The sequence below is a fragment of the Oreochromis aureus genome, linkage group 15, assembly GCF_013358895.1.
Source record: "Oreochromis aureus strain Israel breed Guangdong linkage group 15, ZZ_aureus, whole genome shotgun sequence".
In the NCBI taxonomy this organism is placed as follows: Eukaryota; Metazoa; Chordata; class Actinopteri; order Cichliformes; family Cichlidae; genus Oreochromis; species Oreochromis aureus.
Genome location: NC_052956.1, coordinates 9643500 through 9670389, shown reverse-complemented (window position 1 = coordinate 9670389; position 26890 = coordinate 9643500). Strand labels below are relative to the sequence as shown.

The 26890-nt window shown below is 38.8% G+C and overlaps 4 protein-coding genes across 6 annotated transcripts in view; 2 read left to right on the top strand and 2 right to left on the bottom strand.

The window, feature by feature from the left end:
* Window positions 1-244: 244 nt before the first annotated feature.
* On the top strand, window positions 245-9458 carry LOC116314096 (leucine-rich repeat-containing protein 74A-like). 2 transcript variants are annotated; one of them, XM_031731992.2, is made up of 14 exons: window positions 245-565; window positions 1504-1697; window positions 1780-1958; window positions 2125-2232; window positions 2367-2460; window positions 2567-2616; window positions 2728-2809; window positions 4411-4496; window positions 4581-4775; window positions 4878-4973; window positions 5224-5352; window positions 5528-5632; window positions 5788-5873; window positions 8866-9458. In XM_031731992.2, exons 2-14 carry the CDS (start codon window positions 1526-1528, stop codon window positions 8885-8887), a joined length of 1404 nt encoding a protein of 467 aa, XP_031587852.1. In that variant the 5' UTR covers window positions 245-565; window positions 1504-1525; the 3' UTR covers window positions 8888-9458. The 2 variants fall into 2 exon arrangements, with proteins under 2 accessions (XP_031587852.1, XP_031587851.1); XM_031731991.2 differs by lacking the exon at window positions 8866-9458 and adding an exon at window positions 6404-6502 and having other exon boundaries at window positions 246-565.
* A 176-nt stretch (window positions 9459-9634) lies between these two features.
* Window positions 9635-17922, bottom strand: LOC116314110 (dihydrolipoyllysine-residue succinyltransferase component of 2-oxoglutarate dehydrogenase complex, mitochondrial). Its single transcript, XM_031732008.2, has 15 exons — window positions 17683-17922; window positions 14827-14860; window positions 14501-14543; window positions 14151-14215; window positions 13992-14066; window positions 13815-13870; window positions 13617-13725; window positions 13242-13373; window positions 11984-12063; window positions 11775-11872; window positions 11565-11695; window positions 11391-11464; window positions 11202-11285; window positions 10881-11048; window positions 9635-10751 (listed from the first exon to the last, which is right to left on the bottom strand). The coding sequence occupies exons 1-15, from the start codon at window positions 17920-17922 to the stop codon at window positions 10617-10619; spliced, it is 1524 nt and encodes a 507-aa protein (XP_031587868.2). The 3' UTR covers window positions 9635-10616.
* A 110-nt stretch (window positions 17923-18032) lies between these two features.
* On the top strand, window positions 18033-26768 carry LOC116314095 (prospero homeobox protein 2-like). 2 transcript variants are annotated; one of them, XM_039598998.1, is made up of 5 exons: window positions 18033-18326; window positions 18596-19907; window positions 20433-20534; window positions 20935-21129; window positions 24144-26768. In XM_039598998.1, exons 2-5 carry the CDS (start codon window positions 18597-18599, stop codon window positions 24309-24311), a joined length of 1776 nt encoding a protein of 591 aa, XP_039454932.1. In that variant the 5' UTR covers window positions 18033-18326; window position 18596; the 3' UTR covers window positions 24312-26768. The 2 variants fall into 2 exon arrangements, with proteins under 2 accessions (XP_039454932.1, XP_039454933.1); XM_039598999.1 differs by lacking the exon at window positions 18033-18326 and having other exon boundaries at window positions 18663-18720; window positions 18842-19907.
* ylpm1 (YLP motif containing 1) overlaps window positions 20811-26890 on the bottom strand; it is a 30425-nt gene continuing 24345 nt past the window's right edge. The window contains exon 18 of the mRNA XM_031731989.2: window positions 20811-21061. Coding sequence (XP_031587849.1) covers window positions 21029-21061 — 33 coding nt within the window. The 3' untranslated portion in view covers window positions 20811-21028. The remainder of the gene's footprint in view (window positions 21062-26890) is intronic.

Genomic DNA, 26890 nt, shown 5'->3' with positions numbered 1-26890 from the left:
GATCCTTTCCTACAGCCTTTGCACTTAAGTGTTAACAATTAGTAATAAGAAGCAAAAACACGTCGACGTCACAATGTGCCGTAAGTTTTAAAAAAGGGTGTGGGAGATTATTGCAATAAAAGAACAACTCATATTTGTGGTTATATTTTACCCCATTTGGTAGAATTGGTAGTCTTTCCCAGTGACTGCATAAAGGAGTGCTTTTTACAGTCATTGGTCTCTCCCACGTTACAACCACATCCGGTCCCATCTCGATAGGGATTACGGTGAACAGCGCCATCTAGTGCTTATCTTTATAAACGAATCAAAGTCTTCACTATTACCATACTTTAAACCATTATTAATTGATATAGGGTACTTTTTCTTTCTTTCTTTCTTTCTTTCTTTCTTTCTTTCTTTCTTTCTTTCTTTCTTTCTTTTTTTAAAGATGGAAATGGCCGTTTCCAGTGTGCTTCATTTGTTTTTATCGATAATTTTCCGGCCGCCCCCGGATCTTTCATAACTTTCCTTCTCCTGATCAGCCGTTGGATCATCTTAACACTAGAAAACGACAATTTTTTCCCAGGTAGGCGGTATTAGGTATTTCTCTGCTATTAACAATAATAAAGGTCTGACAAATAGGATTTTATATAAAAAAGTAAATATTTGTTTTAATTCCGTATAAAACAGTGTTTCCCCTCTTCTGCTGGTCTGTTAACTGCTTGATAAAATGCAGTAGTAGCTAGGTAGCTAGTTAGCTGGCAGCTCTTCTTCTACCTCACAGTTAAATAAATGCGCTGTAAAGTAAGTCATGTTAAGTTCAGTAGATCTTTAAACTTCATGTAAAACTATCTGTGTGTTTCTGCAGTTTTCTCTATCAGGTTCACATTGCTCATGGAAGTAGTGCATAGCCAGGGGCGTTTCCAGGATTTTTAAATGTTGGGGGAGACAGGAAGTCTGAATATTTAAGCTGATGGAAATACCAGGAATGGGTTTTTCAAGCAAAGATATTTCAAGATCAAGTTCAGTTATCACTGATGACTGTTCTCTAAAGATTGCCCACTGCCCAGTGTGCTCTCTGCTATTGTGGATAGTGGTGGTAGACTCTCGGTAGCTTTAATTGTGCCCCTCTTTGATATATTTTTGAAGGGGTGCCACACATAACCTTTGCATGTTTAGACTGTCATCTCACTTTGTCGGTAGAGTCTGGGTACTTTGCATAGTTGATCACATTTTCTTCTTTTATTGTTGGGCAGTTAAATAGATCTCATCTGAATATTTGTAAATCATGCACATCCCTAATAAATTCAGCGTAAAAACTTTCATGTGCGGCTCTTTGCACTCATATAGATGCTAATGCCTAAAAAGTGGCAGTGCACAGGAGTTTAAAAAAATTCTTTTGTATTGATTGTTTTGCTGAGTGGTGGACTGAGTACACAGTGTTGCTTAAATAGTCTAATATCCTGCAGCAGTGAATCCTACCTGTCTGCTCCTCTTATATTATCTTCCAAACATACACTTGAGGTTGTCAGGATCTCGTGCCGGGATGAATAACATTCATGAAGACAGTGTGGATTTTCAGTCCAATTCACAAGAGGAAAAGCAGCAGCCCTCTGTTCAGTCAGTCCTGTCCAGAGGATCCCAGGAGGAAATCAAGTTCACTAAGGGCCAAGCAGGGCAAAGTGATGATGAATGCAGCACTGACCTGGAAGACGATAGTATGTTCATGGAGCAAAACAATTCCGTAATAGTAGATGTGTTTTTTTATTTACCCGTCACGTCTTCTTATTTTCATTTCAGTTTTCACCTCCAGCAGGAGATTGAATTTGTCCCCAGCAGAGGTGTACCTAAAGGCCTGCAAGCAGACAGGAGCCGTTCCTGTTTCCTACATCCTCCGCCACTTGGATGATGCTATTCTAGACCTGAATTACTATGGGCTGGGACCTCTGGGGGCCAAAGCTCTGGCTATCCTTCTGAAAGTAACCCTTTTTTCTAGCTATTCATGCGATCCCCAAATTAAGATGGTGTAGGTCATGCTGGATCAGGTTCTGGTCCTGTAATGAGTCTGTAACATATTTCAAATGAGTTTGTACTTTTTAAACAATATTGTATCATTTTTTATTAATTTATTTTTTAATGTTTTAGAGTCACAGTGTAGTCACCCACCTCGAGTTGAAAGGGAACTCACTTCAGGCTGAAGGGACACAGTATCTGATGGCGATGCTTTGTGAAAACATCAGCATTCAGAGTCTAGTAACAACTTTAAAAACATCACATTCAAAACTTCAGTTTTGTTAGGTCTACATGTAATCATCTTGCTGTATGTGCAAGAGAAATGGCATTAATGTTATTTTAAAATAAAAATCTCAATCTTGTCTTTTCTTCAGAATCTTTCCGACAACAAGCTGGGCCTTAAAGGAGCGGAGGTTATCTCCAAAATGCTGTCAGACAATCATAAGCTCAAATCCATCAACCTCTCAGGTGCTCAGCCAAGTCTTAAGCTATGCTGACGTGAACTCCTGTCTATCACTGTAATACAGCAGCGAAATGAAGAAGATAATTCACTCATTTCCCTTTGTTCTCTTAGAAAATGACTTTAGTGACGCTGCAGCTAAATGCTTGGCAGAAGCATTAAAGGTGAGTGCAGACTGCCGAATGCTGCATACATAATGAATTACACATGTCTATATGTGTCACGTCTATATGTGCTTTAAGCTGCAATTCAGAATTTTCTTTCTTATCTAACAGAATGATTTTGCGGTCAAAGAGCTTGACCTTAGTTACAACCGCATCTGTGATGCAGGAGGAGAAGACCTGGGTGTCATGTTAGGTACTGATCGTCTCTATTTCTGTTCTCATTAGATCCTTCAAATTAATCTAAAGGTTTACTTTTATTTTTCATAAATTAGAAGTTCTAATGATAAAGCAGCTTTTGACAATATTGGAATAGCATCTGGGCGTTAAGCCTCAGGGTAGAAACAAGCTATCGTCACTTTGGAACATCCAGCTGTAAATTTCTCTCTCTCTGCATTGGCTCCCTGTTAAGTCTAGAATTTAAAATTGTTCTCCTTACATGCACAATTTTGAATAATCAGGCCTTGTTATGTCTTAAAGACCTTGTAGTACCATATTGTCCTAATAGAGAACTTCACTCTTCACTCTCTGGTGTTTCTCTACTTTTAAGATTTGACTTAAAACTTAGCTTTTTATGAAGTTTATAGTTAGGGCTGAATCGGGTGACTCAAAAGGATCCCTTAGTTACTTGTTATAGGCTCAAACTGCTGTGCGACTTCCTGTGATCCACTGAGCATTTCCTCTCTGCTCACCTTGTCATCACTCAGCATGTCATTAGATTCGGCCTTCTCTCTCTCAGAGTTGCGCTCTCTCTCCCATCACCCTCAATCATTTGCAACTGATGGCTACCCCCTCCCTGTTTCTGTGAAGATAGGAAGTACCTTGAGGCAATTTTACACCGTATAAATAAACCTTCATGTGGGAGGACACCTCTGTAATGATAACAAAGAATACCATAGATCATGCAATGGGAGTCAGGGAAAGAAAGTTGCTAAAAAGCTGAGGACTATAGCTTCTTATTTGTAGATATACTGTGAAGGCTGTTTGAGCATTATTGTTCTTGTTGTTGAGTTTCCTTCCATTATGAAATATAGTCAGTGTGCCCTTATGATATTATACTATATCAATGTAGTAGTTTAAGTATTTTAGAGAAAAAGACAAAGTCTGCTGCACAGCATTGATTCTCAAAGTGGGTGTTGTAGCCTCCTGGTGGGCTGTGGAAGTAATGCAGGTGGTTCATTATGTGATTTTAACTAAAAAGTCATATTATATATTTACATACATTACATACATTTCCATACATACAGCTCCTATTTAAATAAGAAATAGAACTGAAACCAAAAAAGAGGATTTTAAAATAACACATTTTTTATTTTCTGACCGTTTTTGGTCTTGATTTTGGTCTTGAACTCGAACTTGAACTTGTATCTCGTCAGCAGTAGGGAAGAAGTAAAACTGAAGCAATGGCTGTCTGGTAGTAGAAGTAGAGCCAGCAGAGCAAATCATCAGGTGATCAAAATGCATCAACAAAAAATAAAGAACTAACTACTATATACTTCATCTTAGGCCCGTGTGATAATGTACTTTGGTTGGGCAGCATTTGATTTTCAGATTTGGGTCTCAGCAGTTTGAAGTCCTGGATTGGCTGCTGTACAGACTTTCTAAACTAAAGTCATTATGAAAACAAACAAGCAGACCTATAAAAGAGAAATGTGACCCACTGATATATTACTTAATAGTAAAGTATTAAGTATTCCTAAAGTATTTCTTGAACTTGAGCATATTTTACATGTAGCTTGTAGATTAGTCTCAAATGTATCGTGGCTTTGTAAAAATGTGTATTTCACTTCCTTGTAGCAGAGAACATCGGTATTGAAGTCCTAAATCTGAGCTGGAATCACCTTCTTATACGTGGCAACGCGGCTCTGATTGCTGGTCTAAAGGTGGCTAAAATGAAACACTCGAGCACAGAGTTCAGTTTTGTTAACTCTCGTTGCTGACCTTCTCTCCCCCTTTTCTTTCCTCAGGTAAACGCGACACTGAAGCAGCTCCAGCTGTCGAACAGTGGATTTGGCCGTCCTGTGGTACAGCTGCTGGCTGAAGTGCTGCAAAAAAATGACACACTTGCGCTGCTGGACCTCAGCATTAACTGTGTGGATGATGAAGCTGTAAGGCTGCTCTGCCAGGGCCTGGCCACCAACGAAACCCTCGAGGTTCTCAAAGTGAGTAAAAGACTCCTGCAGCATTACTTCATTGTAATGATTTTAACGTCATTGCACCCTATGAATTTCAGATCATGTTTGGTCTTTGCGTGTACGTTTCAGCTCTCTCGCAACCCCATAACGAAAATCGGAGCCGTCACGCTGCTCAGAACGGTTAAAAACAACATGAAATCAGCACTGGAGGAGATCGATATTTCTGTAAGTGCCGCAAAGCAATATTCACCTGAGAATATAAGCTGAGGTTTAAATAAAAGTAGTATCTGTTTTAATTTACAGTCTGTTTTTGGTTAATGATGCATTTGTTGTAATTTTGCCTCTGTACACCACCGAAGTGGATTTTAAATCAAACAGTCACAATGCCATTTTTGTACACAAGCCCCCAAAAGTAATTAGAAACACAATGACAATATTATATGATCATAATATGTCTGTGACTGTGTGAGTGCAGAGTGTGCTTGTGTGTGAGACCTTTGTGGAGCTGCTGGAAGAAACCCGTGTGACCCGCCCTGCTCTGCGGTTCCAGTATTATATTCTGCCCTCCATCGCCAAGAACTTATTGGCACTCGGGATCTTTAAGGTACATTGTCAAGAAGGCTGGGAAAACTGGTGATGGGAATATCAATAAAATTGCAGTTGTGCTAGTAATTCTGTATTCTTACTGCTTTTTCAGTTCATACTGCAGAAGTCTCAGCAGCATCTTTAACATGCTTCCAACTGTAAAACAAGATCTTTCTCTCTGTTTTTTTCCATAGAAGTTCTTTGAAGAGCAAAATAAGAGCATCATAGATTTCTTCCAGGCTCTGGACAAAGAGGGAACCATGAAAGTCTCCACCTCTGCCTTCAGGAAGGCTGTAAAGGTCAGGCTAACGGTTTGTCATGCTGCAGTGATAATGTAATAATGCACCTCATGAGCAATGATAACAAATCTATGACAGAATGTTAACTTAGTAAGTTGTAGCTCCCACTCTTGCGTGAATGAGCGATTGGGAAATTGAACTTGTCACACATGCAGGAAGCTAACATACCTCTGGATCAACGGCAGCTTGGCTGGTTGGTCAGGAAGTTTGACAAGAACTGCACGGCAACCATAGTGTACAGGTTAGTCTGCAAAGACACAAACAGCAGCACATAATGACCCCTAATGATGTCTTTAACAAATGCAGCTCATTTATTCTCATTTGCCTGGGCTTTTGAAAACCTGGACAGCACTGGGGTTAAATAAAAAAAGTTTATTTTTTTGTTCTTTTCTAAATCCAAGTTTGACAGAATCATCTTAACTCAGGCTTTTTCAACCCGGAGTATTTTCAATAATATTTTTATTGTCTTCATTTGAACACAGAGTTCAGTGAGGTTGTTTTTTATGTGTGGATAATAGACTGTATATAAATGATGGACGTAGGCACTGTGCTGTCATTGGTTAGTGATGTCCCATTGTGAAATCTCAAACTAAGCTGCTTTGCATCCTGTTTCATCCATTTTTAAAAACAGTCTGGGGTGTGAAGTAAGCCTTTAAATGTAATTAGGGGTGTTTCAAGTTAAACACTAAGTAAGAAATATCTTCAGAACGTTGTCTGTCAGCCGTGAATCTAATGTCAGGTTCTCTTTAAACTATGTCTCTGTTTTTGCAGTCAGCTGACTGAGCTGTCATAGACGTGGAGACACAGTATCGATAACAGGAAGATTTGGGAAGGCTGTTGACATCTTTAAATAAACGTTGTTGGAGTTTATATTTGATTTTCTCCTTAATATGCAGTAGTTCCTTCATTTTTTTCTAGTATAACTTTCAACTAAAAGCACAGTTTCACAATTTTTTCACAGTTTTAGCTAAATCCAAATCTGTCCACTTCAGTGTGTACACTTGAACCTGTGACATCAACCAGCTGCACCAACCTCAGTGCTGTGAGCTGTGGCTCGGCCGGCGGGGTCCTTTGCCTCATTCTCTCCATCCAAAATAATCTTCTGGTATGACAACAGAACAAGAGGAGGAAGAAGAAAAGAGCTGGGGTCCATATCAAAGGACCGAGGCGACACAAAGAATAGGGCCAGATGCGAGCCAGTTGTTTCGCCACATTCGTTAGCTTTGAATGAAATGGCCCGCAAAGGAAACGGTACACTTATGAATATGCATGCCGAGCACTACTTATGCAGGCCCTGCCGAATAGGATTACTATTATTATTAAGAGTGTGCAGAATTGAATTGTCTCAAGGTGTGATATCGAGCAGCGCCATCGGTTTTTGTCAGGTGGCTCCAGATGCAGCTACAGAGGAGACAATGACACAACGCACGGTCTCATCTGCGTATGTTTTTTGTGTCACAATTAAATGGCTTTTTGTGATACAACTATGGGTGATCAGAAGATGTGTCACCCTTTAAACTGACAGTTTAATTATCATTATTCTTTTGAATATTTTATCAGAGGTTTAGCAAATTTTAGAGAGAAACCTGGGGAATAGTTTTGAAACCTTTAAGTGAAAGGAGCTCCAGTTATTAGTTTTTTAACAGGCATGTGTTACAAAGAAACTTTGAGTAACAGTTCCATAGATTTGTCTATGAGATGAGCTACAGGTGTCAGCAAACCACTGTCTGTTTTGGTTGGTGCTTCTTTCACTCTTTCCGGATCTTCTTAAACATGAATGTTGACTTCTATGTCAATACCTGGGTTTTATTGTCAATGCTGCTGAAACAGGTTTTGTAGAATCCAGATCCAGACAGATCCAAATTTGAGCCCATCTGTATTCTTCAGTATCCAAACTATAGGAACTACTGAGTACTGGGCCACACCTCTTCGTCTTTGAATTTAAGGGGGTGTTTCAGTCCTTTTCCACATGAAATCAAGCACCCAGGCTTGCAGTCTACATTCGCAAACCTGTGTGAAAGAACAGGTCGTTCTAAAGAGCTCACTGAATCCAAGTGTGGTGTTGTAACAGGATGCCGTTGTCAGTTTGTGAAATTTCTTCCTTCCTAGATATTTCACCATCAACTATAAGCGGTATTATTGCAAAGTGAAAGCATTTAGGAACAAGAGCAACAAAGGCATGAAGTGTGTTAGAAGGCAGGAGAGAGAAGCAAAGGCAGGAATGTGGACCTGAGACTAAGGGATCAGCTGTGGAGATCCCTGGAGGGAGCAGCAGAAAGGAAAGAGTAGATTTTTCATGCATTACTGTGAGGTTGCTTAAAAAAAAAACCTAGGAAAAAATCACAACAATCACAAACTGTATTAACAAACAGTTTACCTGCATCTGATGTTTGGCAGCTAGATTGTTCCAAGCAACATGAAGAACTTGCCACAGGTCTTTTGTGGACTTCAGGCTTTCACTCCTTTTTACAGGACACTGTCTTCTTGTTCTAAATGATTCTGGCTCAATTTAGCTTTTCTGTCATGCTCATTGATGCTAAATGAATTTGGGACCAATCAGAGGTTTCGCTGACAAGACTGGAGGATGAACTGAAAAAAAACCTAAACTGAACTAAACATCTTAAGTGCGTTCAATCTTTTATGCAGTACTGCTCCCAAAAAACCTTTACATAGAGTGTACTTAGTTTTTTAAATCAGCTGTCCGGTAATGGACACATTTCTCTTAATGTACTTTTTCAGCTGGACTAAAATATAATTCTTTATATAACAGTATTGACACAATGAGCTTGTTTTGAAAGCGAGAAAAAAAAATAACAGAATAATTTAGGTAAATTATCTCTCTGATGTGGCTTAATCAAAACAAACAGCTTGCTGCCAATTTCTAATGGGCCATCTTTCATCTGAATGGACACAAAGACTTGAAACCCACGTCTTATTGAGCAGTCCCATTGGAAATTCACAGATTTGGCCAAATTTTGAAGACGAAACATAAAACCTGCCAACAGGCCCTTCAGATATCTATGCACCCACTGGCATACGCTGCCAATTATCCTGATCTCAAAAGCGCTAATGGAATCTTGAGCGGTAATAAAAGTAAATAATTAAATTAAAGGAGCTCTTGTATCATTGTTTGCTGTATTCAGGCCCATTAGAACCTCCAGTATTCTCATGGTAATGTAATGTTTTGGTTTTTTGTGCCCGCGTAATGAATTCTGTGTTTTTCCTCCAAACAGTGTTGTTCAGACATTTGTGTAGGTGCTGGCAGAGAAACAAAGACGTACATTAGGACCCATTGTGCCCTGTGATTATTAAAGTAAACAGAAATACTGAAGAGGTATCATACACAGCTGCAAACACTTGAGCCTGTGATTGTGAAGTGGGAGAAAGGGCCAAGCAACCCTCAAGACTTTGTCAGAGATGATCCCATTATTTGGAGCTTCTCAAGAGCTGAGCGGCAGGCTGGCTAATGAGGCTTTGAAGATCCATCGCTGGCACACAACTCACATACGGCAGAGAATTCGGGGAGCGAAACAGAATCTGGCACGAGATAAAATGTTTTTGCCAAGATCGGCCGCAAAGACGTCCATTGCCTCGGCGCTCAGCTTTTATTTTGCCGGCATTGCTTTTCCAAGACCTTTTAAAAAGAGACAAAGACTTCCCAGGAGATGAATGTGAATGTGTAATGTAAAAAGACAGGTTTTTTTTGAAAGATCAGGAGTAAAGTTAGGATAATACTTATGAAAATAAAATATCTGCCAAGAGAACAGGAAGAAGAGATTTTTAAAACGAGTAAAAATATCTAACACAATATCTAATATACAACATTTGGCTAGATACCAAGATTTATTTATTTTTCTCAATCCGTAGGAAAATGTGTCTAAATTCACTAGACTTCTTCAGCTCAAGAAAAAAAATAGCAAGAGGAGAATAGAGCACCTATGTATGAACATGAAGAAGAAAAGTGTGAGACAAGTTTCAGTACATATAAATCAAGAGATTTAATGTTTGAAATTGTTTCTTTAAATAAGTAGAAGCATTTCATATATGAGAGCGGACAATGAAAATGAATGTTCCAGCATTAAAACCTGCAAATTGTGCACTTTGAACTTTACTTCGAACATATTTTTCATAAAGTAACAAATTCTGTGTATCTATGTAAAAAAGCATGAGGTTTTTGTTATGTAAAGTTTCTGCTAAACAAAAATGAAATGTTCGTTTGTTTTACTAAAATCTGATAACAGTTGGATCAGAGCATGTAACCTTGACAACAGTGAGCGAGGCAAGTTTATACTAGATCGCTATATACAACACAGGACAGGCAGGAATATGATTAAACCAAGTCAAACAGAGTTGATGTGGACAGCATAGCACTGCTGTACACACAAGTTCCATACAAAGACCTGGTTTCCTGGTTACTGACTCATTTTCCCCAGGCTGCTGCCGGTTACAGTGTCTAACCAAAGCAATCTGTGAAACCTGTGTTAACATCAAACATCTTGAACTAATCTGAATTATCCCTGTTCGGCCCCGCTGTGGAAAAAGTGGCTCAAGAGCACTAATTAACAAGCGGGGGGAAAAGTTATGCAAGCAGCTGCTGTCTGGAAAAGCCATTCTGTTTTATGATTATACAACTGTGATGAGAGTAAAGTGAGTTTGCATCTTTCGACAGGCTTATGCGGAGTTGAAGCCAGAGTTTTGTCTTGTTTTTGGAGTTACTTCATTTGAATTCAAATGTCGGAAAAGAAATACTGATCAAAGTAGCAAACTTTTAGTTTCATCAATTTAGGCAACTTGACAGATACTTTACAGGTAATGACATGCATTTAAGTGCAATGAGTATTGGAACACAACCCTGGTACACCCCTGTAGTATCAACACTTATAAAAAACAATAATTGTACAGGCTATTTTGTGCGTTTTCTGTGATGTGGAGTTCATTTTTATGGAGCTGAGTATCTTTAAATAAGAATTTAGTGGCGGAAACGTCACATTCCCAGGAGCAGGACTCTTGGATCTTCCACCACCGCTTTGATCTTGCGTAAAAAGGTGACGGCTTCTCTGCCGTCAATGAGTCTGTGATCGTACGTCAATGCCACGTACATCATGGGCCGGATCTCAACCTGCCAAAGCAGACAGTAGTTAGTAGTCTTAAAAATATTATATATGAAAAACTGTATACTGATCTGATTCTAGGATTATAATTTAAAGAAAGAAGATCTCTGTATTTCATCAGTGCACACAATTCTCACCTTGCCATTGACGGCCACAGGTCTGTCAAAGATGCCATGCATGCCCAGTATGGCAGACTGCGGGGGGTTAATGATGGGTGTGCCAAACAAGGAGCCAAACACGCCACCGTTGCTGATGGTGAAAGTGCCTCCGTCCATATCCTCGACAGCGAGCTCATTTTTACGAGCCTGAGGAACAAAACGCAAAGGATTTACTCATTTATTCAGGGGTGCACAACAACGTCCAGAAACAACAAATATCTGAAAGACTGCTTTTCCCAGTGAGATGAAATGGTTCAAAACCAAATAATTCTAGGACGTCTGTGCTGTCTCATCATTTACCTTTTCTCCCAGAGCATTAATGGCTTTCTCAATGTCAGCGAAGTTCATGGTCTCAACATTCCGGATCACAGGTACAACAAGCCCCTAAAAGTCAAACCTGGTTAATGATGTCTGATCCATGTTACCTGGAGCAAAAATTGAAGGAGTCAAGCGATCTAACAGCAGTTTACAGAGACTCAAATCTCATACCTTTGGAGTGGCCACGGCAACACTAATATCTACATAATCTCTGTAGACGATCTCTTTGGTTGTGTCATCAATAACTGCAAAAGCATTTTGTAAAATAACAAAAAGAAGTTTGAATCAGTAAAGTTGGCTGCTTGAGCTCTGCCTGTGAGAGTGGAGATGTTTGTGTGTTCTTACCAGCGTTGACGGCGGGTTGGTCGATCAGAGCGTGTGCAGCAGCCTTAACAAACGCCGACATAAAACCCAGTTTGGTTTCGTGCTTCTTTAAGAAGCCGTCCTTGTGGAGTTTTCTCAGCTCGTGAATGTTGCTGAAATTTTGAACATTGGAGAAAACGATGGAAATCCAGCGCCTTAGGTACGGCTCAAGAAATCTGGACTGATGCTCACCTCATGTCTACCTCATTGAAGGTAGTCAGCATGGCGCAGGTGTTCTGAGCCTCCTTCAGCCTCTGAGCGATCCTCAGCCTCATGCGGTTCATCTTCACCTGGACACAGGAAACAACAGTCATCGTTATGCGTCTGTATTTTGAGACCAAATTATTACAGATGCTGATGCAACTGAGGAATATATGAAATGTTATGTCGACGTGTGTTACCCTGCTTTCTCCTCTCACTCCTGGAGCTGCAGGAGCTGCTGTGGGGGCTGGAGCTGCAGCAGTGGGTTTGACAGCAGAAACTAAGTAAAAACATAAAGACATATATTAATAATTTAACAAAAATCATTGATTTTTTACATAGCTCTTGTAAAACAAGGGTGTGAGAGCCAACATGAATTGATTGTAACTAGTGCTGTCAATAGATTAAAAAAAATTAACTAAAATTAACTTAACTAAAAACCATACAATTTTCTGTAATTAATCACGATTAATCGCATTTACTTGATCAATAGCCTGGTTGCAATTACATTTTTTTCAACTTTATATTTAAGCTTCTAACTGACATTTATGCAATATAATGAAGTAAATGCAGAATAAACACATGTACGCTTAAATTCAAAGAGAATTTGAATAGTTTTCTTCAGTCTTTTAGAACAGGTTCTCTCCTGTGAAATACAACTTTTTAAAAAACCTATATACTAATAGGTAAGTATACACTAATATACAATATATATTAGTGCTGTCAAACAATTAAGATGTTTAATCTGATTCATCACAGGGTTACTGTATATTAATTTGATTAATCACGATTAAATATCATTCATTTTTATTCTATATTAATCGCATTTCATTTTGCATGAGCAAACAGACTCGAAAAAAAGGTAAAATATATGCACTTAACATGTTTATTGAACATCTTACACATTCATGTTAACAAAAAACTCTGTAAACGTTTATCCGCTCTCTCTCTGTCAGTCTTGGGGAGGCACTTCAAGTCCTTGAAACGAGGAACCAAAGCTATGTAAAGTGCGTGTTCTCAACAATATTAATAGGTCTACATTTTGTTGCAATCCACTTGACAATTGTGTCAGTCAATATGTCCGAGGTAGACTTACTGCGTGAGTGGTTTGTCGCAAGCTGGGTGACGCGTTACAAGCCCAATGTGCGTTTGTCATCTTCCGTATTGAGTTGATTGGTTCAGCTGCCCGTCACTACCAGATCAACTGCCCATTTGCGCATGTACGAAGGTAACTCTACTTGGACAAACTGCCCCAAATGCGTTGACAGAAACATTTCAGGGACTTTGAGTCATTCTGGACTCCAGATGCGTTAATTGCGTTAAAAATTTTAATCGTGTTGACCGTGATGACGGATTATTTTGCGTTAACGCGTTAATTTTGACAGCACTAATTGTAACCTAAAAAGATGCAGAGGTACACATGAGTACACAGTCAGCAACTACATAAAAACTACACACCAGGCTTGGGTTGGGCGGGCTGTGGTGGTGGTGCTGGAGGAGTGGCAGCTGGGGCTGCAGGTGGAGGAGAGGTTTCGGCTGCTGGAGGTGGTGCATCTGTAGCTTGGGAGGGGGCAGCTTTGGCAGCAACAGCTGAGAAGAAAGAAGTAGAGAAGGACAAGTACAGTATAGGTTGCAATGATTGCCATATTTTGCTTTCCATTTTCATAATTTTACATTAAAAATCTGATATTTTTCATCTATAGGACATTTACAGCAGAATTTTTGACACCCGTGTTTCTAAACACCAAATAGATCTAATGTTACATGTTTTGTCTTTGATTTTTCCCATGTATTGTAAACTGGGCTCAAGTTACTGAAAATAAACAGGCAAACCTCCTTTCCGGAGTTTAAAGAGAGGCGTTCCTCCTTCTACCTTCCCTCCATCAGGCACCAGTAACTCCTCGATGACACCGGCTGCAGGAGCGGGGACTTGCACCGAGGTCTGGAAGCACAAGACAAAGAAATCTGTCATAATTTGAACAACACCCCCACCCTCCAAAAATAGACCATCTCACGTTTCCTCTGTCATACCTTGTCAGTCTCGATTTCACAAACCACTTCATCCTCTGACACGGAGTCGCCCACAGCTGAAAATGAATCGATAAAAACAATCAATCCGAAAGCATGCACGCATGTGTTGAACATTTACCACCAATATTCGGCTTATTCTCACGGTCAGTTATTTGTGGCATATTTATACACACCAACCTTTCTCCCACCTCACATCCCCCTCTGTAACCGATTCTGCAAATGCAGGAGTTTTGACTGTGACCACTTCATCCCCTGTGGAAAAAAAAGTCAGTTAAATGCAGAACAGATACAAAGCATGATGCTAACATTGGTTAAAGACATAGATTTGATACATACTGTGATGAGCAGATGTCTTAAAGTATCTTATTTGGTAGATATTGGCTGATGATGGAAAATCACATCTAAATGTCAAGAAGAAGGGATTTAACTTTTGATTGGGAAAAAACAAAAAAATACATAGATAAAAAAAAATGTATTTAGGGATTCAGTTTGTGGTATTATTTATCACCCAGCTGATCTGTTTTTGATTAGGTCTAGTTCACATTAGGTGTTAAATGACGGCGTTAAAAAACACATGCAGCACTGTCACACTTAAAGATCAAATATTTCGATTCATTCTGTACAGTGGACGACATTTTTGTGGACATGCCGGGAATGGGAGTGCGTTCACAGAGAGACAAACTTACGGCTGAGGTTTCCTGTAAACGATCTGGCTGCAGATGGTGTGGCCTTGAGGGGAACAAACAAAAGACAAGGAAAGAAAATCAGCACAAACTGCCGCCGCTTTTCCTCATGCTCTAACATAAGATATGAGTGGAGCTTTCTGAAAGCTGCAGTTAACCACTTGTGGGCTCCTCAGGCATCTTCGCCATTCAGCCAGCATTACTCATCCTGCTTCAGACGACCCGCTAATAGAGCATGGTTATTCATGAGAGACCGGATAAAAAGAGCAGCCCGAAATCCAGGCTCTAAAATCCACCTAAACGCTCTGTCCACTGATAAGCGTGCTTACCTGATGCGCTCTGTCGGACCAGCACATCATTGAGCTGTAAAGATATGAAAAAAAGAATTTGATTAATTAGAGCAGCTGCAACTAAGAATTATTTTTATCCTCTAATAAACTGCAGACTGTTTGGATTCATTTCGATTGAAATTTCTTTTTTTACAGAGGCTGTGTTTTGTTTTTTTGATCCGAAGATATAACTTCGCAGTTATCCACCCACTCACTGACCCATCCATCAACTTATCCAATTAAGGGTGTATAGAAAATTAAAATCTTGCTTCATTTCAAGTGAATTACTTGATCAGGTGTTGCTATTCTACAATATGTTAACCGGAAACCTGTAGGAGAAAATTCAGTTGTCTCACACACAAAATATTCTGTAAATTCTATAGGTAGGAACCACCTTTTCACAAGGTGAATCAAATGGACCATTACGGCAAGGCTGGGATGGTCCATTTGGTAAAGTAAATCCGTTGGGCATCTTTCTTCGCCTTTAGACAATAATTCTGATGGCAAAAGAACCAAACGGGAAAGGTTAAAAAAAAAAAAGGAATCACCTTTTACCTTTTATTTAAATGAAATATCGATATTTGGTCTCTCTGTATCGATACAATATTGCCAATGCAAAATATCAGGATACTGCGCTGTACTGATTGATCCTCTTTCATTCTGATGATTCTACATTTCTGCTCTCTCTTTTCGCTTTTCCTCAGTGGAAAATAAACAGTCTAAAAATCCTTCATACTTTTAACATTCAACCATAGCCGCAAGATTTTTCCAATGCTGACAACACAGGCTTCCGTAAGGCCACTCCGCTGCTGCCTGATATGAGTCGTCTGTGTATTTTAGAGGAGAGGTCTGTCTAGTTATGACTGCTTTTACAGTAATGTTTGTCTGGCGGAGTCACTTGTGCCCCAGAGCTAAACTTGCTTACTCTGGGCTTGCCGGAGCAGGGTGGAGTTGTCAGAAATGGATGAGATAATTCAAAGTACTCGGAAGCATGTGCAGGCACGCAGCCAAGTGTTAACAGCTTAAAAAAAAAAACAACCGGCTCATCCTGTGTGACCGCTTTCAGTGTGTCCCCAAGTGTTTTTCCAGTAAAAATAATATATGGAATTAAAAAACATTTATCTTTTTACACACCCGGCTTAAATGACTGCAAACTTTTCCAGATGTTACCTGATGGACGTGCATGTGAGAACACAAATGTCACGCCTGTCCGATCAGACATTAAGTGGATGTCCCGTTTTCTGCCTCCTGCACGCCCTATCCCGGCAGCACCACACCTAAACCAAATGAAGCCGTGGGAACATGGCTCGAGTGGACTGTTTTCCATCTGAGCTAGTTATGAGAAAGAGAAACTTTGAAGACTGTTGTAACTGGATTCTCCACACATCTGTGCAACATCTGAGTTGTACGCATGAAAACAAATTAATATTTGTTTTTGTTATGTTACAGATTTTATGCAACCGGCACTAGAAGTACACCAGCTTGTTTTGTCTTTTCCTGCTCTTGAACCACCTCACTAATGAAATTTGAAGGTACAGTCAGTTTTTTTAGGTTATTAAATGGTAAAATCTTGTACTCATAAATATACATTTACAAGTGTGTAATTACGTCTTCCAAGAAACTAATCCCTTGTCATAAATGTAGAATGCCCACAGTGGACGAGATGGATGTCACTGTTCCACCTTATAGTGTTTTATATACATGGCTAGAGGCTAGCGACATACATAGTAAACTGATTTGTACACCATAGTACAAAAACAGAATTCAGTTGACTACAATCTGCAATCTACTGACATCTAGTGTTGAAATTTTCCACACTGTACCTTTAACTATAACTTAGACTGACTAATTAAAACAACAATTCATCAGAGCCCTACTTGTAAATGTGGGATGTACCGGTTGTGAAATTCTGGCCTGACATGTATTTTTAAATTAATCATTTGGCAATTTTTTTGTTTGTTTGTTTGTTTTGTTTATTCTGTTCCTGTATTTATTACCTCATGAACTAAACTGCCCTAATGTCATCTTTAGACACAAAAATGTTGTAACACAACAAATAAACATTTGTTAATGCCATCTGCAGGGCAACTTCTTTTCCCATAGCCCAGTATCATTTAAAAAAAAGTTAATGACAGCCTAAAAATCTGTGCATCCTATTATAATCATCCAGCTGATGTGTGTGCAGTATTAAAAAAAATAAGCATGCAGCACCACTGTGTCATCACAAAGCCACCAACATGACTTAAAGAGGAGTCCACACCTTTTTTTTTTTTTTTTGAGGCTTCAGAGAAAATGCCAGCCTTTAATCTACACTCCATCGCTTTTATCCAAGTAACTGACAACCAACACAGCTCAACCAGGAGCTGTGTTGATAGCCAAGATAACCATTATCAGCACAGCTCTGCAAACTAAACCCACTGACAACACACTCATGAGAAGTACAGTTCAACTCTGAGGAGACACTTAGTACCATCCAGCTCATATTTCAGCTCATGCATCTGCACACACTGCTGGACTTGTGAAGGAAAAGCCATGCTATCTGTTACACACACGTCTGACACGGGCTATTTCTACACACAAACATCATCCTATTTCAGACTGTGCCTCCCACATATAGCAGTGTACAGCAACTGCTGGGCTTTCAAAACTACCAAGAAACAAAACAGTTAGCGGGACAGTGAATGGGTGGGTGTGCTGGACCTCTTCACAAATTTGTGCTGCCTCTCTGTCAGTGTGCCTGCAGGTCTATCCCTAGTAACGAGGCCCAGCTTTTACGAGCTAACAAGCTAGCCATGTTGTAACTCTTCGAAGCGCTTTTAAAACACAGGCTCGTTTGGCTATTTCTTCCCAGCCTACCTGACGAGCCGCTGACAGAGAGCAGCACAGCGTCCGGTAAACACGCGGAGATCGCGATAACATAGCGTGGCCGGGGAGTGTCTGCCTGGTCCTGACAGTGGTTGAAGCGGCGGTACGGAAGCCCGGCAGAGCTCTCAGAATGGGAGGAACCACTGCGGCTGGACTGAAGGGGTCCACAGTAGCGGGCGGTGGGAGCAGACTGGATATTATTCCCACTCCAGTCATAGTTCGCCTCACCATGAACTTTAATCCTTTAAATATCGTCATTAAAATTAAATAAATTTAGCTTTTGTTATTATAACATAACGAAAATAATTTATTATCAACAGGACTGTACCATGTCTGGATACTATACTAAAGCAACTTATAATTGATAACACATCATGCAGACCACGGTGTTAGAGACATAAGAAAATAGAAACAATGAATGAATACACTCATAAAGAAGTAACAATTTATTCATTACTAGCCATTCAAAGTTTCATATATTTATTAATAATGTGGTAGGTTACTGGGACGGGATAGGCTGACATATTAGAACACACCTCCTGCTTTCTGAAGCGCTCAATGCTGTACCACTACAAATAACCGAGTCTCCTCCTCCAGGTCCCAGACCTGCACCCTTCCTCTGAGCTGTAAGACAGGTAAGTTTTATATTGTATATCGAGTACAAAGGATGCCATGTTAATGATACTTTAATATCTGTTTGTATTTTTACTTATTTAGTTTGATTTCAATTAAATAGACACATGTTTTGGAGAAAATTATAAGGTAACCTGCAACCTAAAAAGGGATATCATGTATATGTGAGAATGTCTCCACTAGCTGTACCAAGTTCTCTTTCCTGCTACTATTACTTGCATTTTATTATTCATATGTGTTTTTTCTACTTCTGTCTTTTTAACCCAACCAGAATGAATCAGAGTGTTTGGAGCAAAGCCATGTATTCCTCCAGCAACATCTGCCTGGATGGCTGTGCTGCAGAGAATCTCTCCTCTTTTCAGCCTGACCTCATGCCATCAAACTCAGATTCATCAGGTGTTTCTTTGACCTTACACAGAGAAGGCGAGAACATGAAAACACTACCAGATAGTGCTTATTATAGCAGTGTAGATGCTGGTTTGATGTATTCCAGTCAGCTGGATCTCACTTCATCTAGAGGCAGCACCAGTGGACCTTTATCCATGAGAAGACACCCGTCTCCTGCACCCACTTCTTATGGTCACCATGACTGGAACCTGAACAGAGGCCATCAAGCAAAGCGTGCGAGAGTAGAAAATATAATCAAAGGTATGACCAGCCCTCCTCATATGTACGACACAGAAGTGAAAACAAATGAGCGTGAAAAGACCGACTGCATGCACGATGACGAAAAGATCCAAGAAGCGCCTTCCCTTCAGAACCACATGGAAAGCATGGCTAAAAGCCAGGTAACAAGAAAGCAGCTGGAGAGCCAGCATCAGCACCCCAGGCAGCTCAGAACAAGGGTTACTCACCTGGATGGAGTGAGTGAAGCCCATGATCCCATCAAAACATCTGGTGATGCGTTTACAGATTTGTACAGTGAGTTTGAGAGCAGTTCGAGTCTAAAATATCAAGGATGGAAGAAGGTTAAATTGATGAACTACTTCCAATCCAAACCGACCAGAATAAGGCTGATGGCAGATGTTCTGAAGTACGAGCTGTCCAGAGTTGTCAGCAAGAGCGTCGACTCCATTTTCAAAAGCGTGCCGCTTTTACAGACATCGCCATACGAAGTGGAAAATGTAGAGACTGGTACGCCTCTTCAGCCATCGGTGAGCAGTGATGATGATAAGTTAAGACTTCCATGTTGTGGGACTCCAGAGGTGCAAACCCCAGATGTTCAAACAGAAGCTCTGTCTCTGGTTGTGCAAAAACACAAACTGGAAAGATCCAGGTTAACAGCTCACCACCGTCCAAAATCTCCAACTTTCCTCATCAATGACTCCACCCTGCAGGAATCTCAAGCATCAGAGAAGAATCACCGCACGGATCATCATCGTGCTCTCAGGAGCCTACAGGACAGATGCTCAGAAGAACACTGGAAGTCAGTCAAAGTGAGATCAAAGGTCAATTCCAGATCTGTGAGAAGCCCACAGACTCACGCTGTGTCTGCAGGTCCGGTGCTTTTGGAAAGCATCCATCTCCCTCATGTGAAGACAGAGTCTGATAGCCTGGTGAAAAGCAACCTGTACATGCTGAATGTATCCTTTCTAATTTCTTTTGTTCACCTGTGGCTTTAAGTAGCACTGAGCAGCGACAGAACACCTCCAATATATCTGAATACTGTAGCATCTCACGCAGATGTCTTTAAACTCTTTACTGTAAGTACTATAAATCTCATTTAAATACTTTCTATAAAGCACAAACATATCAATGCAATTTGGGGTTCAGTATGTTAACAAGGACACTGAGACATGTTGACTTGAGGAGCCAGGGATTGAACAACTGGCCTTCCAATCGGTAGGTGACCCGGTTTTTAATACCTCTTTTAAACACTTTGTGACTGGTTTTGTCTTAAAAGGTGCTTAAAAAAACTTTATTTACTTAGTAAATGATCTGCTGGACCTACTGATTCCCAGCCACCCCCTTTAAAGAAAAAGGCAATAAACCAACCCATTGTGGAATAAACATTTTCATCCCTTGAGGTATTGGCTATAAATGAATCAGTTTTGAAGAGAAAATATCTTGTTTTTGCGTGTTTCGTCCTTAACAATGGTGAATTATAGGAGGGTCTGACCACAAACCATCTGAAGAAAGCAAAGCTTATGTTTTTCTACACTCGCTACCCGAGTTCACTTGTGCTGAAGATGTGTTTCCACGATGTACAGGTGAGAGACGGCTTGCAAGTTGGATTCTTGCACGTGTCATGTTATCGTTCTTCTCACAGAATAGAAAACATGTTACGTGTGGTGAATTTACAGATGTATACAATTTCATTTATTTTGCATTTGAGAAACAGCGATGCTGCTTTCCATTTTGGGAGAAAACATACAAAGTCCTCTGTAACCTCTGGGTTTATTATTACATCTTTGTCAGCATCATAATCCACAAACCAAAGACGACATCATATAAGTGTGTTTAAAAAAAAACAGAACACAGTTAAATAGTTTCATGGGTCATTTTATTTGCTTCACATATTGTACTGTGCACTGTAAAAAATACAAATCAGAAAACAACATCGTTCATCATCACATTTGACAAGCTCACTCACCTTTCTTTCCTCCTCAGTTCACGCGCTCTATCACCTCTCAGCTCATCAAGTGGTTCAGTAACTTCAGGGAGTTTTACTACATCCAGATGGAGAAGTTTGCTCGACACGCTCTCATCGAAGGAGTGGCAGACGTGAGGGGTCTGACTGTGGGGAGAGAATCAGAACTTTTCAGAGCTCTCAACAGGCACTACAACAAAGCCAGCGACTTCCAGGTGAGGAACAACTGAGGACTTGTTTTACTTAATTTATGGTCTCATTTTTGACCATGTATCATCCTTGTTTTAGAACCACTGTATCTGCAGCTCCTCTTTTTTATGTCGCTGGTATAGGTTTCAGAAAAAGTAATAAAGGAATACAGCTTACCAAGATTCATTACATTATTATGACTACTAATAATATTCTGTAGATGTTATGTAATAAAGCTGTAGAAACATACATTAGTAGCTGTCTATTATTATAACAGCACAGGCATTAGGGTATCATTTATGTTTCATTCTTTTTTTTAACCCCTTAAAGCCTAGTGTTTCATATTTAATGCATGAGGTTTTTTTATCCGCTGAAAATACAAAATAAGAAGCCTTTCTAAGCATTAAATTGGAAAATAAATAAAAATATTTAAAAAAAAAATTAAAACTCATATACGCAAATTAATATTTAATTCAATTTAAAAAAGTAAATAATAGATTCTTTAAATACCCCAGTTTTGTAAAAACAAAAACAAAAACAAAAAAAAACATTTTCTGGCAATTATTTAATCATTCAGGCTTCGAAGGGTTGAGTCAAATGTTTATTTAGCCTTTCCAAAATGTGAACTGGACCTGAAAATGTTACAAATCATGTGAAACTGCAGCAAATACGCAATAATTAGAAACAAAAAAAACAAAAAACAAAACAAGAAGCGTGTTTCAAAATAAGAAGTTTCTCTACAGTCTGATTTAACCCCCATGTGGAGAGGTCTTTTTCACCTATGTATAGTACAAATATAGCGGTTTTTCCTTTATTGAACAGTTGACTGCAGTGAATGAAACAGGATAAGAAAGTAAGATGTTAAGCATTATGTTTCACCCAGTTAACGTTAAGTTTGCAAAACTGTAAACAACCTATTAATTTGTAACTACTGATGAAGAGAAAGCAGAAATTGACCTATTCTGATCTTATGGTTTCTCTCAGATGGTCACGATGATTTTTTTTTCTAATTCATAATGTGTCCATGTTGAGCTGTTAATGCAGAGAGATCATAAAAGGTCAAATGACACAAATTATTTCATAGAGTTCATTTAAAAGAAAGGTTTAATATGTTATATAGATGTGAGTGTTGCACTTCGATGAAACAGCTGTGACAAGCTTTACTGAAGAAAAAAATAAGTCAGGGCACTTAGTATTATGTTAAATGAAGATCTGCTTTGAAAATGCAGATTGATTAATACAGAGTAAATGTCATCAGTGTGAACAGAGCTGATCAGTACAATGGACTAAAATGTCCTGATGATGACTCTGTTTGTACTGAGAAGCTTAAATCACTGGTAATTAAACAGCAGATTCTAGTCATTTATATGTGGTCAGTATGACTTAAACCATTAAGAACAGTGATGACTTTTAATGAAGCACATTATTTCCCACTTGTACAAATAAAAATAACCATAAAATTATTTTTCTTTATTATCCAACTTTTAAATCAAAACACATTTCTGTGTAGATCTTAAAGGTTGAGACAATTTTAACATGATTTGACAGAACTCAGAATCGGCCTAATAAAATCTAAACCTTCATGTGATTACCAGAGTTGTTAGGCTTAGTGTAATTGTTTGAAAATGTTTAGTTATATTAATTGTTTCAATGTTACCAAACAAACAGATACTAAAAACTAAGAACTTTCCTCTATATTTTTTATTCATTAGTTTTCCAGGATCTGAAATTGTTATTTTTTTTTTTTTCAAAAGTCTAGTTTTTTAGTTAACTAAAACATTTTTCATAACTAGCTCTAGTTTTTATTTTTGTTTTATGTAACTATAATTAACTTGGTGATGACCGTAACTTATAACTTCTCTGCAAAGACAGCGCACTCAAAAGCAAGTCAAAGCTTTAACACGAGTATTCCTCTAATTTCCAAATGAGTAACAGAGAAATTAAACCTATAAATTGTGCTTTGAGTGGGAGAAGACAAAGACAGCAAGGCAAACATAAGAGGAGCTACATGTATGTCAAACAGATTGGTTAATAAAAGGACAAAAAAATGATCCAAGGTTCTTCATTAGACATACTTGTGCTAGCTGTGCAACTGGACTGAGTAAACCTGTAAAACGAATAACTGCCATTTGAATAGGAAGTAAAGATTTTTTTTTTAACGCACAATGAAATTTTGTATAATTTAGCATAGTCCATATATGGTAAACACTTATTTCACAGCAAGTATTGCAATTCCATTTCACATATTAGTGTCAGCTGTTAGTGACAAAAACAAAAACTGTTGTTATACATATGTCCTAATGCCTGTTCATTAAATCCACCAATTGAGTGTTGTTGCTAATAAATACATTTCTTCTGTGACGATAAGACTTTAAACTTTGGACATCCTCTTGGCAGCAAAAATATATTCTCATGAGTTTGTGCAAAATAAGATTTTAATCTTTGTGCATATGTTTTAAATGTTAAAAAATATCCATACCAAACCCCACTGTTATTATAATTACTTATATTCTCGCTGTAGTCATTTGAAATTTCACCAGATTTAACAATTGCACTTCAGCATGAGTATCTTTAAATAACATAACATTGCTTATCACGTCCATTTTGGAAAATTTGTGTATGAACTTTCATTTTGTTACATGACGGTAGTTAAAAAACACTTAAAGGTTCACATTTCAAAATAAGAAAAGCTGATTACAGCACAGGTAGTTGTATACTCATTGGTTCAGTTTCCCAAACATGGATTAATCCTGATCCCAGACCACAAACCTTAGTTTGGGATCAAGGCTGAATCAGTGTCAGGGAAACCTGCTAAAATAATATTTGTTTTCGATCATTTCACTTCCTTTAATTTTGTTCTCAGTCTCTGTGCTAAGACCTGAATTGTTACTTACCTGAATTTGCTCGGTTAGAGTCGCATCTAAAATATAGTGCCATATACAAGTCACACTATCTGTCGAAGACAGACGGAACAGAATGGCAGCAAAGGACGGATATTCCCTCTCTCCCCCTTTTAAGAAATTCTTGTGTGGATTCACAGGTGCCCGAGAGATTCCTGGAAGTTGCTGAGATTACACTGAGAGAGTTTTACGTTGCCATTTCAATGGGCAAAGATCGTGATCCATCCTGGAAGAAGGCAATCTACAAGGTGATCTGTAAACTGGACACTGATGTACCAGCTGAATTCAAAAGTCATCACTCTGGATAAGAACCAGGAGACATCATGTGCCACAGTGACCGGTCACAATGTGGACTTACTCATTTCTTCATGGGAAAACATTTTTTTGTTTTTAATTTAATAATAATAATTAAAAAAGATTGGTCATCTGAAAAGTAATGTAGATTCTGCCATACAGAAGGCAGTGGGGTGTATATATATCTACTGTCAACCATTTTTGTTTCATCATTGGCTGGATAGATGCATGTATTTTGCTACATTATATAGCAACAATACATATTTTACATGATTAAAAACATTTTATTGTTGACAAGACGAGTCACAGATCACACTTTGTTTTCTGTAAACAGCACAAAAAAAATTCCAAACCAGGAATTTAAAAAAATCTTTAATATTGATGGAACAGAACTTATTACTGTACATACAAACAAAATGACAAAAGTATATCGAATGCAAACTATTTAAATTCTAGAATTACAATGTCAGTGAACCAGTTAAAAAAGTATTAATATAAAGGAATAGTTTCTTGCTTTGTTCCATACTTACCACCTGGATCCATCCACTCATTTACCACATGGCACACTTCAACCGATGGTCCAAAGCCAATTTAATCCTTCATCAGAAGTGATTTGTCCATTTGTAATTGTCGATCCTTGTTGTGTCTTTCAGTTACCCCAGTAACAATGTCGGTAATCCAGATTAAATTTATTGTAAAAAAAAAAAAAAAAATCCTGATGTGCTTGATTTCAACAACAAACAGGGGCCAAAAAACCAAAATAGTTTGGGAAACTATACATTTCACACTAAGAAGCCATTTCACTAGGTACAACTGTTCAACTGCTTATTAATGCAAGTATCTAATCAGCTAATTGCCATGTAGAAATGGTCAAACCTGCTGAAGTAAAAAAAAGTGAGTGGGAAAAAGTTGATTAAAGGGACTTTAAATGTGGCATGTTTTTTGATGCTAATTGGGCTGGTCTGAGTATTACAGAAACTGCTGATCTGCTGCGGTTTTTACACATAACCGTCACTAGGGTTTATGAAGTAACAACAAATAACCATGTGTCAAAACCAAGGAATGCAAAAGAACATCACAGAGCACACAACACTTTGAACCTTGAAGCAGAATGGCTACAGCAGCAGAAGACCACATTGGGTTGCACTTCTTAAAGTCAACAAAAGGAAACTGATGCTACATAGGCTCACCAAAATTGGACAGGAGAAGACTGGAAAAACCTTGCCTGGTCCAATGAGCCTTGACTTCTGGTGCGACATTGGGATGGTAGAGTCAGAAGTTGGAGCTTGACAACTTGTTTTCCATTACAACAGAGTACCATCTAATGTGCGTAGGGTCATTATATGAATGCGGTTGAACGCCATTTGTATGCAACACGGAACGCCACAACAAAGGTGGACGTCGAGACAATGGTATACCTGCAGTCAGTCTGTGGCTTTTCGTTAGACTCTGAGTGTTGTTTCTGTGTAGCCATTTCCATCATTGCTGGATTTCAAAAATGGTGGGTTTGATTTTCGTGAAGGAGTTGCTCTCATGACTTATCAAGTGACGTCCCTGACTAGCCAATCAGTGGCATGCAGTCTGTTGATGTCACATTTTCAGATCGCTTTGAACCCCGGTCGAGTAGGTACTAAAAAAGTACCTGGTACCAGGTACTAAGACCTAATGGCAAACCCTAAAAAAAAAAAAAAAAATGTCGAGTTGATCTGAGTAGATCCTAATGGAAAAGGGCTATTAGAACTAAATGAGCATTGTTCATATGCCAGACATACTGTTACTGACCTTGTCCTTCCCTTTATGACCACAGTGTACCCATTGTGTGGTGGTGGCTAATGCACCATGTAAACAGCTCATAGCATCTCACACTGGTTATGGAACATGACACGTTTACTATACTAAAATGACCTCCACATTCACCAGATCTCAATCAAATAGAGCACCTTCAGAATGTGGTAGAATGGGAGATTCCACTATGGATGTGCAGCTGAAAAATTGTGCATTAACTGAAGGCAAAAGGAAGCCCAACCCAGTACTAGTAACAGGGATGATGTGGCCAGTGAGGGCATAGTAATCAAAATGTGGTACAGGTAACATCTTATTTTGACTTTGAGAGCATAAAAATAATATTAGAATTTTTTTGTTTTGTTTTTCTAATAATTAAAAAAAATAAACAAAAACAAAACAAAAACTAGTAGCAGAAAACTTTTTGAAACGGGTGGTTTAATCATCTGAACGGCCAGTGTTCCCAGTATTTTTGTGCATGTAGTCTCATTGACTATTTCATTTAAACCTATGACATCTAAGAACCCCAAACCCAGAGCGGACTGATTTTTCCCTTACAAAATGTTCTTCCATATTTTGACAATTTGATGCACTGTAAGCCATTTCAACAGATGCTGCCCACAGTCCAATTTCAAACTAATCATCAGCTCTTTCTAAAGATGTTGTGAAGGGACTGGGTAAAGCAATCCAAAGTGTTAAAGCTTTTTATGTGAGAAAATGCCATGTGAAAATCAAAGTAGGTCAAATGATCTACATGGTAATTTCTAAAAAAACACAATTTTATACAAAATATGTAGATCATAAAACCCAC